General features: G+C 50.2%; 1 protein-coding gene across 10 annotated transcripts in view; it reads right to left on the bottom strand.

The window, feature by feature from the left end:
- Positions 1-16,843, bottom strand: part of LOC106582455 (dedicator of cytokinesis protein 9) — a 268,403-nt gene that overhangs the window by 106,461 nt on the left and 145,099 nt on the right. For all 10 annotated transcript variants that reach the window (XM_045704859.1, XM_014165586.2, XM_014165579.2 and 7 more), the window contains exon 2: positions 9,832-9,948. In XM_045704859.1, coding sequence (XP_045560815.1) covers positions 9,832-9,948 — 117 coding nt within the window. The remainder of the gene's footprint in view (positions 1-9,831; positions 9,949-16,843) is intronic.

Raw genomic sequence — 16,843 nt, 5'->3', positions numbered from 1 at the left:
TCGGGCCACTCTGGCTTCGCCGGGGGGCAGTCGGGGCAGTCTGGCAATTCGGGAGAGTCTGGGCAGTCTGGCAATTCGGGACAGTCTGGGCAGTCTGGCAATTCGGGACAGTCTGGGCAGTCTGGCAATTCGGGACAGTCTGGGCAGTCTGGCAATTCGGGACAGTCTGGCAATTCGGGACAGTCTGGGCAGTCTGGCAATTCGGGACAGTCTGGGCAGTCTGGCAATTCGGGACAGTCTGGGCAGTCTGGCAATTCGGGACAGTCTGGGCAGTCTGGCAATTCGGGACAGTCTGGGCAGTCTGGCAATTCGGGACAGTCTGGGCAGTCTGGCAATTCGGGACAGTCTGGGCAGTCTGGCAATTCGGGACAGTCTGGGCAGTCTGGCCACTCCGGCAGTTCAGGGCAGTCTGGCCACTCCGGCAGTTCAGCGCAGTCTGGCCACTCCGGCAGTTCAGCGCAGTCTGGCCACTCCGGCAGTTCAGCGCAGTCTGACCACTCCGGCAGTTCAGCGCAGTCTGGCCACTCCGGCAGTTCAGCGCAGTCTGACCACTCCGGCAGTTCAGCGCAGTCTGACCTCTCTGACGACTGTTGACTGGCGGGCAGCTCTGACGATGACTGTTGACTGGCGGGCAGCTCTGACGATGACTGTTGACTGGCGGGCAGCTCTGACGATGACTGTTGACTGGCGGGCAGCTCTGACGATGACTGTTGACTGGCGGGCAGCTCTGACGATGACTGTTGACTGGCGGGCAGCTCTGACGATGACTGTTGACTGGCGGGCAGCTCTGACGATGACTGTTGACTGGCGGGCAGCTCTGACGATGACTGTTGACTGGCGGGCAGCTCTGATGATGACTGTTGACTGGCGGGCAGCTCTGATGAAGACTGTTGACTGGCGAGGCTGGGTTGACGCACTTGTAGCCTGGTGCGTGGTGCTGGTACTGGGCTTACCAGATTATGTACACGCACCTCCAGGCTAGTGCGGGGAGCGGGAACAGGACGAGTCGGACTGGGTTGACGCACTTCCGGGTCCGCACGAGAGACAGGAGCTGGAAACCCAGGGCTATGGAGGCGCACAGCCGGTCTAGATCTTACCTCCTGCACAACCCGCCTTGGCTGGATGGAACTAGTAGCCCTGTACGAGCGGGGTGTTCGTACAGGGCAGACTGGGCTGTGCAGGGGCCTGATGGTAGCCGTGCGTAGAGCGGGAGTTGGGTAGCCTGGTCCTCGGAGGCGTACCGGCGACCAGATGCGCTGCGCAGGCATCCTCCTACCAGGCTGGATGCCCGCTCTAGCACGGCACCTGCGAGGGGCTGGAATAACGCGCACCGGACTGTGCGTGCGTATGGGTGAGATAGTGCGCTCCTCAGCGAAACATAGCGCTCTCCACCCCATACGCTCCTCCATATAACCACGAGTAGCTGGCTTCCGGCTCTTCTTACGCCTAGCCAAACTACCCGTGTGCCCCCCCCAAAAATTTTCTTGGGGGTGCCTCTCGTGCTTCTCCTTCAGCGCGTACTTGGCCTCGTACCACCGCCTCTCTGCCTTGGCTGCCTCAATTTCCCACTGCGGGCGTCGATAATCCCCAGCCTGGTGCCAAGGTCCGGCCCCGTCCAGAACTTCCTCCCAAGTCCACTTCTCCCGCCAGTCCAACTCGAACTCCGTCTGCTCCTTCCTCTGCTGCTTGGTCCTTTGGTGGTGGGTGATTCTGTCACACTTGTTGTCTTCGTCTTCTGACGATAATGCGAAATCGTCATCAGAAAATGTGGACCAAAACGCAGCAGGTACGTGAATGCTCATCTTGATTTTTAATTAATCTCAAAAATGAACATACAAAATAACAAAACACGAAAAACGAACACTCGACAAATAAACAGTCTGGTAAGGCACAAGGCTATACACAGAATACTCACCCCACCACAGAAAACAAATACCCCCTGCCACGCCCTGACCAAACTACAAAACAATTAACCTTATATACTGGCCAGGACGTGACAATAGTACTCGGGGGATTCTCCATCCAGTGGCAGGATGGGACGGAGGCTTCGGGAAGTCGAAAGGAGGTGGAGTGCGTTTGTTCAAACATAACAACTGGTGTGCTGCTTCAAGTGTGAAGGAAATCTCGTGCTTTTGTTCACCTGATATAGAATACCTCATGGTATGCTGCAGACCCTTTTATCTACCAAGAGAGTTCTCATCCATAATTATCACGACTGTCTACATCCCTCCACAAGCCAACAGCACTCTGGCACTCAACGAACTGTATGGGGTCATAAACAAACAACCTCCCACCTGGACAAGAGGGGAAATAACTATGTGTGAATTCTGTTCATAGAGTACAGTTCAGCGTTCAACACGATAGTCCCCTCCAAGCTCATCAACAAGCTAGGGACCCTGGGACTGAACCTCTGCCTTAATGTACATATCTACCTCAAATACTTTATTATTATCTATCCTGATGCCTAGTCACTTTACCCTGCCTTCATGTACATATCTATATCAAATACCTCATACCCCTGCACATTGATCTGGTACTGGTACTCCCTGTATATAGCTCCACATTGATCTGATACTGGTACTCCCTGTATATAGCTCCACATTGATCTGGTACTGATACTCCCTGTATATAGCTCCATATTGATCTGGTACTGGTACTCCCTGTATATAGCTCCACATTGATCTGGTACTGGTACTCCCTGTATATTGCTCCACATTGATCTGGTACTGGTACTCCCTGTATATAGCTCAACATTGATCTGGTACTGGTAGTCCCTGTATATAGCTCCACATTGATCTGATACTGGTAATACCGGTTGTTATAGCTCCACATTGATCTGGTACTGGTACTCCCTGTATATAGCTCCACATTGATCTGGTACTGGTACTCCCTGTATATAGCTCCACATTGATCTGGTACTGGTAGTCCCTGTATATAGCTCCACATTGATCTGGTACTGGTACTCCCTGCATATAGCTCCACATTGATCTGGTACTGTGTCACGATTCCTACCGACGGTGGCGCCCCCTCCTGCTCGGGTGGCGCTCGGCGGTCGTTGTCACCGGCCTATTAGCTACCACCGATTCCCTTTTTGTTTTTCCCTTTTTTTATGTTTTCTCACCTGCCCTGAGTTAGGCAATTAAGAGGGCTATTTAGTTCAGCTGGCCCGCACCCTATTGTGCGGGATTGTTTTTCTGTGTGTCGACTGCGTTTGTTCGACTGCGCTTGTCTATTGTATTTTTCCCTGTTGTTGGGAGACCTTTTATTTTGTACAGGTGGTTCCATTAAAATTACCACACAGTGTTCGCTGCTTCCTGCGCTTCTTTCCGCCACACTACAGACAAGACGTTACAGAATCCCGCACCACCAGAAGGAGCATGGAATCAGCGGGAGCAGCGGGCACTCCACTACCCTCAATGGAGGAACGTGTCCAGCACAATACATCGGTCCTGCATCGCATCGGATCCGCCATGGACCAGATGATGGAGAGGATGGACCGATGGGAGAGGAGTGGTATCCTCTCTCCACCTACACCCCCCGATACAACCATCTCCTCCTCCTACGACGTCTGGCTCTGGCGCGCTTCGCCTGGCACTCCCGAGGGAGTACGATGGGACGGCGGCTGGGTGCAAGGGGTTTCTTCTCCAGCTAGAGTTGTACCTGGCCACCGTCAGACCTGCTCCTACAGGAGAGGAGAGCGTAAGTGCCCTCGTTTCCTGCCTGACGGGCCGAGCTCTGGAGTGGGCTAATGCGGTCTGGAACGCTCCAGACTCGGCGAGGGACCACTACCCAGAGTTCACCCGCCGCTTTCGGGCTGTTTTCGACCACCCCCCCGAAGGTAGAGCGGCGGGTGAACGGCTGTTCCACCTCAGGCAGGAGACGAGGAGCGCTCAAGACTTCGCGCTGGAGTTTAGGACCTTGGCTGCTGGAGCGGGGTGGAATGACAGGGCCCTCATAGACCACTACCGGTGTGGTCTCCGGGCGGACGTCCGCAGGGAGCTGGCCTGTAGGGACACCAATCTATCCCTGGACGAACTCATTGACATGTCCATACGGTTGGACAATTTGCTGGCTGCCCGCGGGCGTTCGGAGAGGGTCCTGCCCGTTCCACCCCCGTGCACCCCTACCCCTATGGAGGTAGGGGGGGCCGTGCCAAGGGGCACCGGAGGAGGTGGCTCCTCCTGCACCAGCTGTGGTCGGAGAGGACACACGGCCGACCGGTGCTGGAGGAGCCAGTCTGGGAGTCGAGAAGGCAGGCAGAACACTTCTCGGTCACCTCAGGTGAGTCAGCACCAGATTCGCCCAGAACCCCCTGTTGGTCATGTGTTTTTGCCTGTTTCATTTTCTAAATTTTTTCCCTCTTCCCAGCATAGGGCGCTAGTCGATTCAGGCGCCACCGGGGAACTTTATGGACCGTGGACTTGCCATTAAGCTGGGCATTCCACGGGTGCCGATAGATTCCCCCTTCCCCGTGCACTCCTTAGATAGCCGACCATTAGGGTCAGGGCTAGTCAGGGAGTCTACGGTGCCGCTGGACATGGTAACACTGGGGAATCATAAGGAAAGCATGAACTTTTTCCTTATTGATTCACCTGCGTTTCCGGTGGTGGTGGGGGTCCCCTGGCTGGCTGGTCACAATCCCCTCATTTCATGGAAACAGGGGGTTCTCCAGGGGTGGTCGGAGGAGTGTTCAGGGAGGTGTCTAGGAGTTTCCATAGGTGCCACGTCGGTGGAGAGTCCAGACCAGGTGTCCACCGTGCGCATTCCCCCTGAATACGCCGATTTGGCGATCGCTTTTTGTAAAAAGAGAGCGACTAAATTACCACCTCATCGACAAGGGGATTGTGCGATAGATCTCCAGGTTAACGCTGCGCTTCCCAGGAGTCACGTGTACCCCTTGTCACAAGAGGAGACGGCGGCTATGGAGACATACGTCACGGAATCCTTGGGACAGGGTTACATTCGGCCATCCATCTCACCCGCTTCCTCGAGTTTCTTTTTTGTGAAGAAAAAGGAGGGAGGTCTGCGTCCGTGCATTGATTATAGAGGTCTAAACGCGATCACGGTGGGGTTTAGTTACCCACTACCTCTTATCGCTACGGCGGTGGAATCATTTCACGGAGCACAGTTCTTCACAAAATTGGATCTCAGGAGCGCGTATAACCTGGTGCGTATCAAGAAGGGAGATGAGTGGAAAACCGCCTTTAGTACCACATCAGGCCATTATGAGTACCTCGTCATGCCGTATGGGTTGAAAAATGCTCCAGCCGTCTTTCAATCCTTTGTTGACGAGATTCTCAGGGACCTGCACGGGCAGGGCGTGATTGTCTATATCGATGACATTCTGATATATTCCGCCACCCTTTCCGCGCATGTGTCCCTGGTGCGCAAGGTGCTTGGTAGACTGCTGGAGCATGACCTATACGTTAAGGCTGAGAAGTGTGAGTTTTTCAAACGAGCCGTCTCCTTTCTGGGTTATCGCATTTCCACCACGGGGGTGGTGATGGAGTGTGACCGCGTTAAGGCCGTGCGTAATTGGCCGACTCCAACCACGGTGAAGGAAGTGCAGCGGTTCTTGGGCTTTGCCAACTACTACCGGAGGTTTATCCGGGGGTTTGGCCAGGTAGCGGCTCCCATTACCTCACTGCTGAAGGGGGGCCGGCGCGTTTGAGATGGTCGACGGAGGCGGACGGAGCCTTCAAGAAGTTGAAGACCCTGTTCACCGACGCGCCCGTGTTGGCGCACCCGGACCCGTCTTTAGCGTTCGTAGTAGAGGTGGACGCATCCGAGGCTGGGGTGGGTGCCGTGCTATCACAGCGCTCGGGTGCGCCATCGAAACTCCGCCCCTGCGCTTTCTTCTCAGGGAAGCTCAGTTCGGCGGAGCGTAACTACGATGTGGGGGACAGGGAGTTGCTAGCGGTAGTCAAAGCCTTGAGGGTGTGGCGACACTGGCTTGAGGGGGCTAAGCACCCCTTTCTCATCTGGACCGACCACCGAAACCTGGAGTACATCCGGGCAGCGAGGAGACTGAATCCACGTCAGGCAAGGTGGGCCATGTTCTTCGCACGGTTTAGGTTTACCATCTCATATAGACCGGGTTCCCTTAATACTAAAGCCGACGCGCTGTCCCGTCTGTATGACACGGATGACCGCCCCATCGATCCAACTCCCATCATTCCAGCGTCTAGGCTGGTGGCACCAGTGGTGTGGGAGGTGGACGCGGACATCGAGCGGGCACTGGTGTTGGATCCTGCGCCTGCGCAGGTGCCCGTGGGGCGCATGTATGTGCCGCTCGATGTTCGCGATCGGTTGATTCGGTGGGCGCACACGCTACCTGCGGCGGGTCATCCTGGTGTAGAGAGGACAGGGCGGAGTCTAAGGGGGAAGTATTGGTGGCCCACCTTGGCTAAGGACGTGAGGTCATATGTCTCTTCCTGTTCGGTGTGTGCCCAGAGTAAGGCTCCTAGGCATTTACCGAGAGGGAAGTTACAGCCCCTCCCCGTTCCGCAACGGCCATGGTCGCACCTGTCTATCGACTTCCTGACAGATCTTCCCCCCTCTCAGGGGAACACTGCGATTCTGGTGGTTGTGGATCGGTTTTCTAAGTCCTGCCGTCTCCTCCCCTTGCCCGGTCTCCCTACGGCCCTGCAGACTGCGGAGGCCCTATTTACCCACATCTTCCGGCACTACGGGGTGCCGGAGGATATTGTCTCTGATCGGGGTTCCCAGTTCACATCCAGGGTCTGGAGGGCGTTTATGGAGCGGCTGGGGGTCTCGGTCAGTTTAACCTCCGGTTATCACCCCGAGAGCAATGGGCAGGCGGAGAGGGTGAACCAGGTGGTGGGCAGGTTCCTGAGGTCGTATTGCCGGGACCGGCCAGGGGAGTGGGCGAGGTATATTCCTAGGGCAGAGTTAGCCCAGAACTCACTTCGCCACTCCTCTACTAACATGTCACCCTTCCAGTGTGTGCTAGGGTACCAGCCGGTCCTGGCCCCATGGCACCAGAGCCAGACCGAGGCTCCTGCGGTGGAGGACTGGGTTCAGCACTCCAAGGAGACCTGGAAAGCAGTACAGGACTCACTGAAGGAGGCCAGTGCTAGGCAGAAAAGGAGTGCTGACCGCCACCGCAGTGAGGCGCCGGTGTTCGCACCGGGTGACAGGGTCTGGCTCTCGACCCGGAACCTGTCTCTCCGCGTGCCCTGCCGGAAGCTGGGGCCGCAGTGTGTGGGGCCCTTCAAAGTCCTGAGGAGGATAAACGAGGTGTGTTATCGGTTGCAACTCCCTTCCTATTACCGTATTAACCCCTCGTTTCATGTGTCTCTCCTCAGGCCGGTGGTGGCTGGTCCCCTACAAGAAGATGAGGTGCCGGAGGTCCCTCCACCCCCCCTGGACATCGGGGGGTCCCCGGCGTACAGCGTAAGGGCCATTCTGGACTCGAGACGCCGGGCGGGGGGCCTGCAGTACCTTGTGGACTGGGAGGGGTACGGTCCGGAGGAGAGGTACTGGGTGCCGGCGGAGGACGTCTTGGACCCATCCATGTTGAAGGAGTTCCACCGCCTCCGTCCGGATCGCCCTGCGCCTCATCCTCCGGGTCGGCCTCGAGGCCGGTGTCGGCGCGCTGCAGGGGGGTACTGTCATGATTCCTACCGACGGTGGCGCCCCCTCCTGCTCGGGTGGCGCTCGGCGGTCGTCGTCACCGGCCTATTAGCTACCACCGATTCCCTTTTTGTTTTTCCCTTTTTTTATGTTTTCTCACCTGCCCTGAGTTAGGCAATTAAGAGGGCTATTTAGTTCAGCTGGCCCGCACCCTATTGTGCGGGATTGTTTTTCTGTGTGTCGACTGCGTTTGTTCGACTGCGCTTGTCTATTGTATTTTTCCCTGTTGTTGGGAGACCTTTTATTTTGTACAGGTGGTTCCATTAAAATTACCACACAGTGTTCGCTGCTTCCTGCGCTTCTTTCCGCCACACTACAGACAAGACGTTACATACTGGTACTCCCTGTATTTATAGCTCTACATTGATCTGGTACTGGTACTCCCTGTATATAGCTCCACATTGATCTGGTACTGGTACTCCCTGTATATAGCTCCACATTGATCTGGTACTGGTACTCCCTGTATATAGCAGCACATTGATCTGCTACTGGTACTCCCTGTATATAGCTCCACATTGATCTGGTACTGGTACTCCCTGTATATAGCAGCACATTGATCTGGTACTGGTACTCCCTGTATATAGCTCCACATTGATCTGGTACTGGTACTCCCTGTATATAGCTCCACATTGATCTGGTACTGGTACTCCCTGTATATAGCTCCACATTGATCTGATACTGGTAATACCGGTAGTTATAGCTCCACATTGATCTGGTACTGGTACTCCCTGTATATAGCTCCACATTGATCTGGTACTGGTACTCCCTGTATATAGCTCCACATTGATCTGGTACTGGTACTCCCTGTAGTTATAGCTCTACATTGATCTGGTACTGGTACTCCCTGTATATAGCTCCACATTGATCTGGTACTGGTACTCCCTGTATATAGCTCTACATTGATCTGGTACTGGTACTCCCTGTATATAGCTCCACATTGATCTGGTACTGGTACTCCCTGTATATAGCTCCACATTGATCTGGTACTGGTACTCCCTGTATATAGCTCCACATTGATATGGTACTGGTACTCCCTATATATAGCTCCACATTGATCTGGTACTGGTACTCCCTGTATATAGCTCCACATTGATCTGGTACTGGTACTCCCTGTATATAGCTCCACATTGATCTGGTACTGGTACTCCCTGTTTATAGCAGCACATGTTACCGTTTTATTTTTAAACTGCATCGTTGGGAAGGGCTTTTAAGCAAACATTCCAGGGAAAAGTCTACACCAGTTGTATTTGGCGCATGTCACAAATATTATTTTATTTTATTTGATGTTGATATATTACATTAAGTTGATAGCAATTACGCAACATGGTACACGATAATGGAAACTATCAAGATCTTATCAACATTGACAGATTGTTTACCGTCAGCAATGAATGATATCCATCCTTACCTCACTGACTACTCGGGACAGTTATTCTGTAGCAATCTAGTCAAATGGTGTTCTATTCTGTCTGGTAATCTATGAGCCCTGCTCAAAAACAGCGGACTGCAGAAGGAATATCAAATCAAATGTTATTTGTCACATGCACTGAATACAACAAGTGTAGACCTTACAATGAATTGCTTACTTACAATCCCCTTAACCAACAATGCAGTTCAAGAAAAATAGTTAAGAAAATATTTACTAAATAAACTAAAGTAAAAACAATTAAACAATAAATAAGTAACACAATAAAATAACAATAATGAGGCTATATACAGGGAGTACCGGTACTGAGTCAATGTGCGGGGGTACAAGTTAGTCGAGGTAATATGTACATGTAGGTATGGGTAAAGTGACTATGCATAGATAATAAACAGAGAGTAGCAGCAATGTAAAAACAAAGGGGGGGCGGGTAAATGTAAATAGTCTGGGTGGCAATTTGATGAATTCACATTTTAAAGTTTTACATTTTTGTCATTTAGCAGACGCTCTTATCCAGAGCGACTTACAGTAGTGAATGCATACATTTCAATTCATTTCATACATTTTTTTTATTATATATATTTTTTTCAGTATTTTGATGAGTTCAGCAGTCTTATGGCTTGGGGGTAGAAACTGTTAAGGAGCCTTTTGGACCTTGACTTGGCTCCGGTACCGCTAGGATGCCATGCGGACTCACTAATGGTATCTGAGCCTGGTTCTGGTGCCAGGTCAGAAGGCAAGAGGTGACTCACCTGAAAGTCCTCCTGGGGGAACTGCAGCATGTCCCGGAGGACATCACTGAGAATCTGGGTTTTCCTCTGGACAAGAACAGTCTCATAGTCCAGCGGTTCGATAACTTTGGGCTTCACCTGGGGAACACACAGATACAACATGCTGTTAATATATAGGTATTAACACAGACAACATGCTGATAATATACAGGTATTTACACAGACAACATGCTGATAATATACAGGTATTTACACAGACAACATGCTGCTAATATAAAGGTATTTACACAGACAACATGCTGCTAATATACAGGTATTTACACAGACAACATGCTGATAATATACAGGTATTTACACAGAGAACATGCTGTTAATATACAGGTATTAACACAGACAACATGCTGTTAATATACAGGTATTTACACAGACAACATGCTGTTTTCAAAGCCGACCAGAGGAGTGCTTTGAAAAGGTGGATATCTCTTTTAGGGAGGACTTTCTCAACTCTAACACACAACATAAGGATGGCGGAGTCTCACTGTGGATTTCAAAAGGAGAGCTAAGAAGTGAACTTGGGCCCTGGTCAAAAGTAATAGACTTTGGGACGCAGTCAGTATTGTAAGTTGAGCTCAGAGAATCTGTGGCTGCTGGGGCCCTTCTCACACATGCTATCTGTTAGCCCCACCGTGACAACCCTACGAGGGCTGCAGCCTGCAGCCGCCCACAGAGAACACATCTGTCTTTACTAGCTCCCTGATGGAAGGCAGGATCATTATGACATCACTCTCTGACAGCTAACACACAGCTCTGATGGAAGGCAAGATCATTATGATATCACTCTCTGACAGCTAACACACAGCTCTGATGGAAGGCAGGATCATTATAACATCACTCTCTGACAGCTAACACACAGCTCTGATGGAAGGCAGGATCATTATGACATCACTCTCTGACAGCTAACACAGCTCTGATGGATGGCAGGCAGGATCATTATGACATCACTCTCTGGCAGCTAACACACAGCTCTGATGGAAGGCAGGATCATTATGACATCACTCTCTGACAGCTAACACACAGCTCTGATGGAAGGCAGGCAGGATCATTATGACATCACTCTCTGACAGCTAACACACAGCTCTGATGGAAGGCAGGCAGGATCATTATAACATCACTCTCTGACAGCTAACACACAGCTCTGTTGGAAGGCAGGATCATTATGACATCACTCTCTGACAGATAACACACAGCTCTGATGGAAGGCAGGATCATTATGACATCACTCTCTGACAGCTAACACACAGCTCTGATGGAAGGCAGGATCATTATAACATCACTCTCTGACAGCTAACACACAGCTCTGATGGAAGGCAGGATCATTATGACATCACTCTCTGACAGCTAACAAACAGCTCTGATGGAAGGCAGGATCATTATAACATCACTCTCTGACAGCTAACACACAGCTCTAATGGAAGGCAGGATCATTATGACATCACTCTCTGACAGCTAACACACAGCTCTGATGGAAGGCAGGCAGGATCATTATGGCATCACTCTCTGACAGCTAACACACAGCTCTGATGGAAGGCAGGCAGGATCATTATAACATCACTCTCTGACAGCTAACACACAGCTCTGTGGAAGGCAGGATCATTATGACATCACTCTCTGACAGCTAACACAAAGCTCTGATGGAAGGCAGGATCATTATGACATCACTCTCTGACAGCTAACACACAGCTCTGATGGAAGGCAGGCAGGATCATTATGACATCACTCTCTGACAGCTAACACACAGCTCTGATGGAAGGCAGGCAGGATCATTATGACATCACTCTCTGACAGCTAACACACAGCTCTGATGGAAGGCAGGCAGGATCATTATGACATCACACTCTGACAGCTAACACACAGCTCTGATGGAAGGCAAGATCATTATGACATCATTCTCTGACAGATAACACACAGCTCTGATGGAAGGCAGGATCATTATGACATCACTCTCTGACAGCTAACACACAGCTCTGATGGAAGGCAGGATCATTATAACATCACTCTCTGACAGCTAACACACAGCTCTGATGGAAGGCAGGATCATTATGACATCACTCTCTGACAGCTAACAAACAGCTCTGATGGAAGGCAGGATCATTATAACATCACTCTCTGACAGCTAACACACAGCTCTAATGGAAGGCAGGATCATTATGACATCACTCTCTGACAGCTAACACACAGCTCTGATGGAAGGCAGGCAGGATCATTATGGCATCACTCTCTGACAGCTAACACACAGCTCTGATGGAAGGCAGGCAGGATCATTATAACATCACTCTCTGACAGCTAACACACAGCTCTGTGGAAGGCAGGATCATTATGACATCACTCTCTGACAGCTAACACAAAGCTCTGATGGAAGGCAGGATCATTATGACATCACTCTGACAGCTAACACACAGCTCTGATGGAAGGCAGGCAGGATCATTATGACATCACTCTCTGACAGCTAACACACAGCTCTGATGGAAGGCAGGCAGGATCATTATGACATCACTCTCTGACAGCTAACACACAGCTCTGATGGAAGGCAGGCAGGATCATTATGACATCACACTCTGACAGCTAACACACAGCTCTGATGGAAGGCAAGATCATTATGACATCATTCTCTGACAGCTAACACACAGCTCTGATGGAAGGCAGGCAGGATCATTATGACATCACTCTCTGACAGCTAACACACAGCTCTGATGGAAGGCAGGATCATTATGACATCACTCTCTGACAGCTAACACACAGCTCTGATGGAAGGCAGGCAGGATCATTATGACATCACTCTCTGACAGCTAACATACAGCTCTGATGGAGGGCAGGATCATTATGACATCACTCTCTGACAGCTAACACACAGCTCTGATGGAAGGCAGGATCATTATGACATCACTCTCTGACAGCTAACACACAGCTCTGATGGAAGGCAGGATCATTATGACATCACTCTCTGACAGCTAACACACAGCTCTGATGGAAGGCAGGATCATTATGACATCACTCTGACAGCTAACACAGCTCTGATGGAAGGCAGGATCATTATGACATCACTCTCTGACAGCTAACACAGAGCTCTGATGGAAGGCAGGCAGGATCATTATGACATCACTCTCTGACAGCTAACACACAGCTCTGATGGAAGGCAAGATCATTATGACATCATTCTCTGACAGCTAACACACAGCTCTGATGGAAGGCACGCAGGATCATTATGACATCACTCTCTGACAGCTAACACACAGCTCTGATGGAAGGCAGGCAGGATCATTATGACATCACTCTCTGACAGCTAACACACAGCTCTGATGGAGGGCAGGATCATTATGACATCACTCTCTGACAGCTAACACACAGCTCTGATGGAAGGCAGGATCATTATGACATCACTCTCTGACAGCTAACACACAGCTCTGATGGAAGGCAGGATCATTATGACATCACTCTCTGACAGCTAACACACAGCTCTGATGGAAGGCAGGATCATTATGACATCACTCTGACAGCTAACACAGCTCTGATGGAAGGCAGGATCATTATGACATCACTCTCTGACAGCTAACACACAGCTCTGATGGAAGGCAGGCAGGATCATTATGACATCACTCTCTGACAGCTAACACACAGCTCTGATGGAAGGCAGGCAGGATCATTATGACATCACTCTCTGACAGCTAACACACAGCTCTGATGGAAGGCAGGATCATTATAACATCACTCTCTGACAGCTAACACAACTCTGATGGAAGGCAGGCAGGATCATTATGACATCACTCTCTGACAGCTAACACACAGCTCTGATGGAAGGCAGGATCATTATGACATCACTCTCTGACAGCTAACACACAGCTCTGATGGAAGGCAGGATCATTATGACATCAGTCTCTGACAGCTAACACAGCTCTAATGGAAGGCAGGCAGGATCATTATGACATCACTCTCTGACAGCTAACACACAGCTCAAATGGAAGGCAGGCAGGATCATTATGACATCACTCTCTGACAGCTAACACAAAGCTCTGATTGAAGGCAGGATCATTATAACATCACTCTCTGACAGCTAACACACAGCTCTGTGGAAGGCAGGATCATTATGACATCACTCTCTGACAGCTAACACACAGCTCTGATGGAAGGCAGGCAGGATCATTATGACATCACTCTCTGACAGCTAACACACAGCTCTGATGGAAGGCAGGCAGGATCATTATGACATCACACTCTGACAGCTAACACACAGCTCTGATGGAAGGCAGGATCATTATGACATCACTCTCTGACAGCTAACACACAGCTCTGATGGAAGGCCGGATCAATATGACATCACTCTCTGACAGCTAACACACAGCTCTGATGGAAGGCAGGATCATTATGACATCAGTCTCTGACAGCTAACACACAGCTCTGATGGAAGGCTGGCAGGATCATTATGACATCACTCTCTGACAGCTAACACACAGCTCTGATGGAAGGCAGGATCATTATGACATCACTCTCTGACAGCTAACACACAGCTCTGATGGAAGGCAGGCAGGATCATTATGACATCACTCTCTGACAGCTAAAACACAGCTCTGATGGAGGGCAGGATCATTATGACATCACTTTCTGACAGCTAACACACAGCTCTGATGGAAGGCAGGATCATTATGACATCACTCTCTGACAGCTAACACACAGCTCTGATGGAGGGCAGGATCATTATGACATCACTTTCTGACAGCTAACACACAGCTCTGATGGAAGGCAGGATCATTATGACATCACTCTCTGACAGCTAACACACAGCTCTGATGGAAGGCAGGATCATTATGACATCACTCTCTGACAGCTAACACACAGCTCTGATGGAAGGCAGGATCATTATGACATCACTCTCTGACAGCTAACACAGCTCTGATTGAAGGCAGGATCATTATGACATCACTCTCTGACAGCTAACACACAGCTCTTTTGGAAGGCAGGATCATTATGACATCACTCTCTGATAGATAACACACAGCTCTGATGGAAGGCAGGATCATTATGACATCACTCTCTGACAGCTAACACCCAGCTCTGATGGAAGGCAGGATCATTATGACATCACTCTCTGACAGCTAACACACAGCTCTGATGGAAGACAGGATCATTATGACATCACTCTCTGACAGCTAACACACAGCTCTGATGGAAGGCAGGATCATTATGACATCACTCTCTGACAGCTAACACACAGCTCTGATGGAAGGCAGGCAGGATCATTATGACATCACTCTCTGACAGCTAACACACAGCTCTGATGGAAGGCAGGCAGGATCATTATAACATCACTCTCTGACAGCTAACACACAGCTCTGTTGGAAGGCAGGATCATTATGACATCACTCTCTGACAGATAACACACAGCTCTGATGGAAGGCAGGATCATTATGACATCACTCTCTGACAGCTAACACACAGCTCTGATGGAAGGCAGGATCATTATAACATCACTCTCTGACAGCTAACACACAGCTCTGATGGAAGGCAGGATCATTATGACATCACTCTCTGACAGCTAACAAACAGCTCTGATGGAAGGCAGGATCATTATAACATCACTCTCTGACAGCTAACACACAGCTCTAATGGAAGGCAGGATCATTATGACATCACTCTCTGACAGCTAACACACAGCTCTGATGGAAGGCAGGCAGGATCATTATGGCATCACTCTCTGACAGCTAACACACAGCTCTGATGGAAGGCAGGCAGGATCATTATAACATCACTCTCTGACAGCTAACACACAGCTCTGTGGAAGGCAGGATCATTATGACATCACTCTCTGACAGCTAACACAAAGCTCTGATGGAAGGCAGGATCATTATGACATCACTCTCTGACAGCTAACACACAGCTCTGATGGAAGGCAGGCAGGATCATTATGACATCACTCTCTGACAGCTAACACACAGCTCTGATGGAAGGCAGGCAGGATCATTATGACATCACTCTCTGACAGCTAACACACAGCTCTGATGGAAGGCAGGCAGGATCATTATGACATCACACTCTGACAGCTAACACACAGCTCTGATGGAAGGCAAGATCATTATGACATCATTCTCTGACAGATAACACACAGCTCTGATGGAAGGCAGGATCATTATGACATCACTCTCTGACAGCTAACACACAGCTCTGATGGAAGGCAGGATCATTATAACATCACTCTCTGACAGCTAACACACAGCTCTGATGGAAGGCAGGATCATTATGACATCACTCTCTGACAGCTAACAAACAGCTCTGATGGAAGGCAGGATCATTATAACATCACTCTCTGACAGCTAACACACAGCTCTGATGGAAGGCAGGATCATTATGACATCACTCTCTGACAGCTAACACACAGCTCTGATGGAAGGCAGGCAGGATCATTATGGCATCACTCTCTGACAGCTAACACACAGCTCTGATGGAAGGCAGGCAGGATCATTATAACATCACTCTCTGACAGCTAACACACAGCTCTGTGGAAGGCAGGATCATTATGACATCACTCTCTGACAGCTAACACAAAGCTCTGATGGAAGGCAGGATCATTATGACATCACTCTGACAGCTAACACACAGCTCTGATGGAAGGCAGGCAGGATCATTATGACATCACTCTCTGACAGCTAACACACAGCTCTGATGGAAGGCAGGCAGGATCATTATGACATCACTCTCTGACAGCTAACACACAGCTCTGATGGAAGGCAGGCAGGATCATTATGACATCACACTCTGACAGCTAACACACAGCTCTGATGGAAGGCAAGATCATTATGACATCATTCTCTGACAGCTAACACACAGCTCTGATGGAAGGCAGGCAGGATCATTATGACATCACTCTCTGACAGCTAACACACAGCTCTGATGGAAGGCAGGATCATTATGACATCACTCTCTGACAGCTAACACACAGCTCTGATGGAAGGCAGGCAGGATCATTATGACATCACTCTCTGAC

The sequence above is a fragment of the Salmo salar genome, chromosome ssa21 (assembly GCF_905237065.1).
Source record: "Salmo salar chromosome ssa21, Ssal_v3.1, whole genome shotgun sequence".
NCBI classification, from domain to species: domain Eukaryota; kingdom Metazoa; phylum Chordata; class Actinopteri; order Salmoniformes; family Salmonidae; genus Salmo; species Salmo salar.
This window is presented reverse-complemented; position numbering and strand designations above follow the sequence as displayed.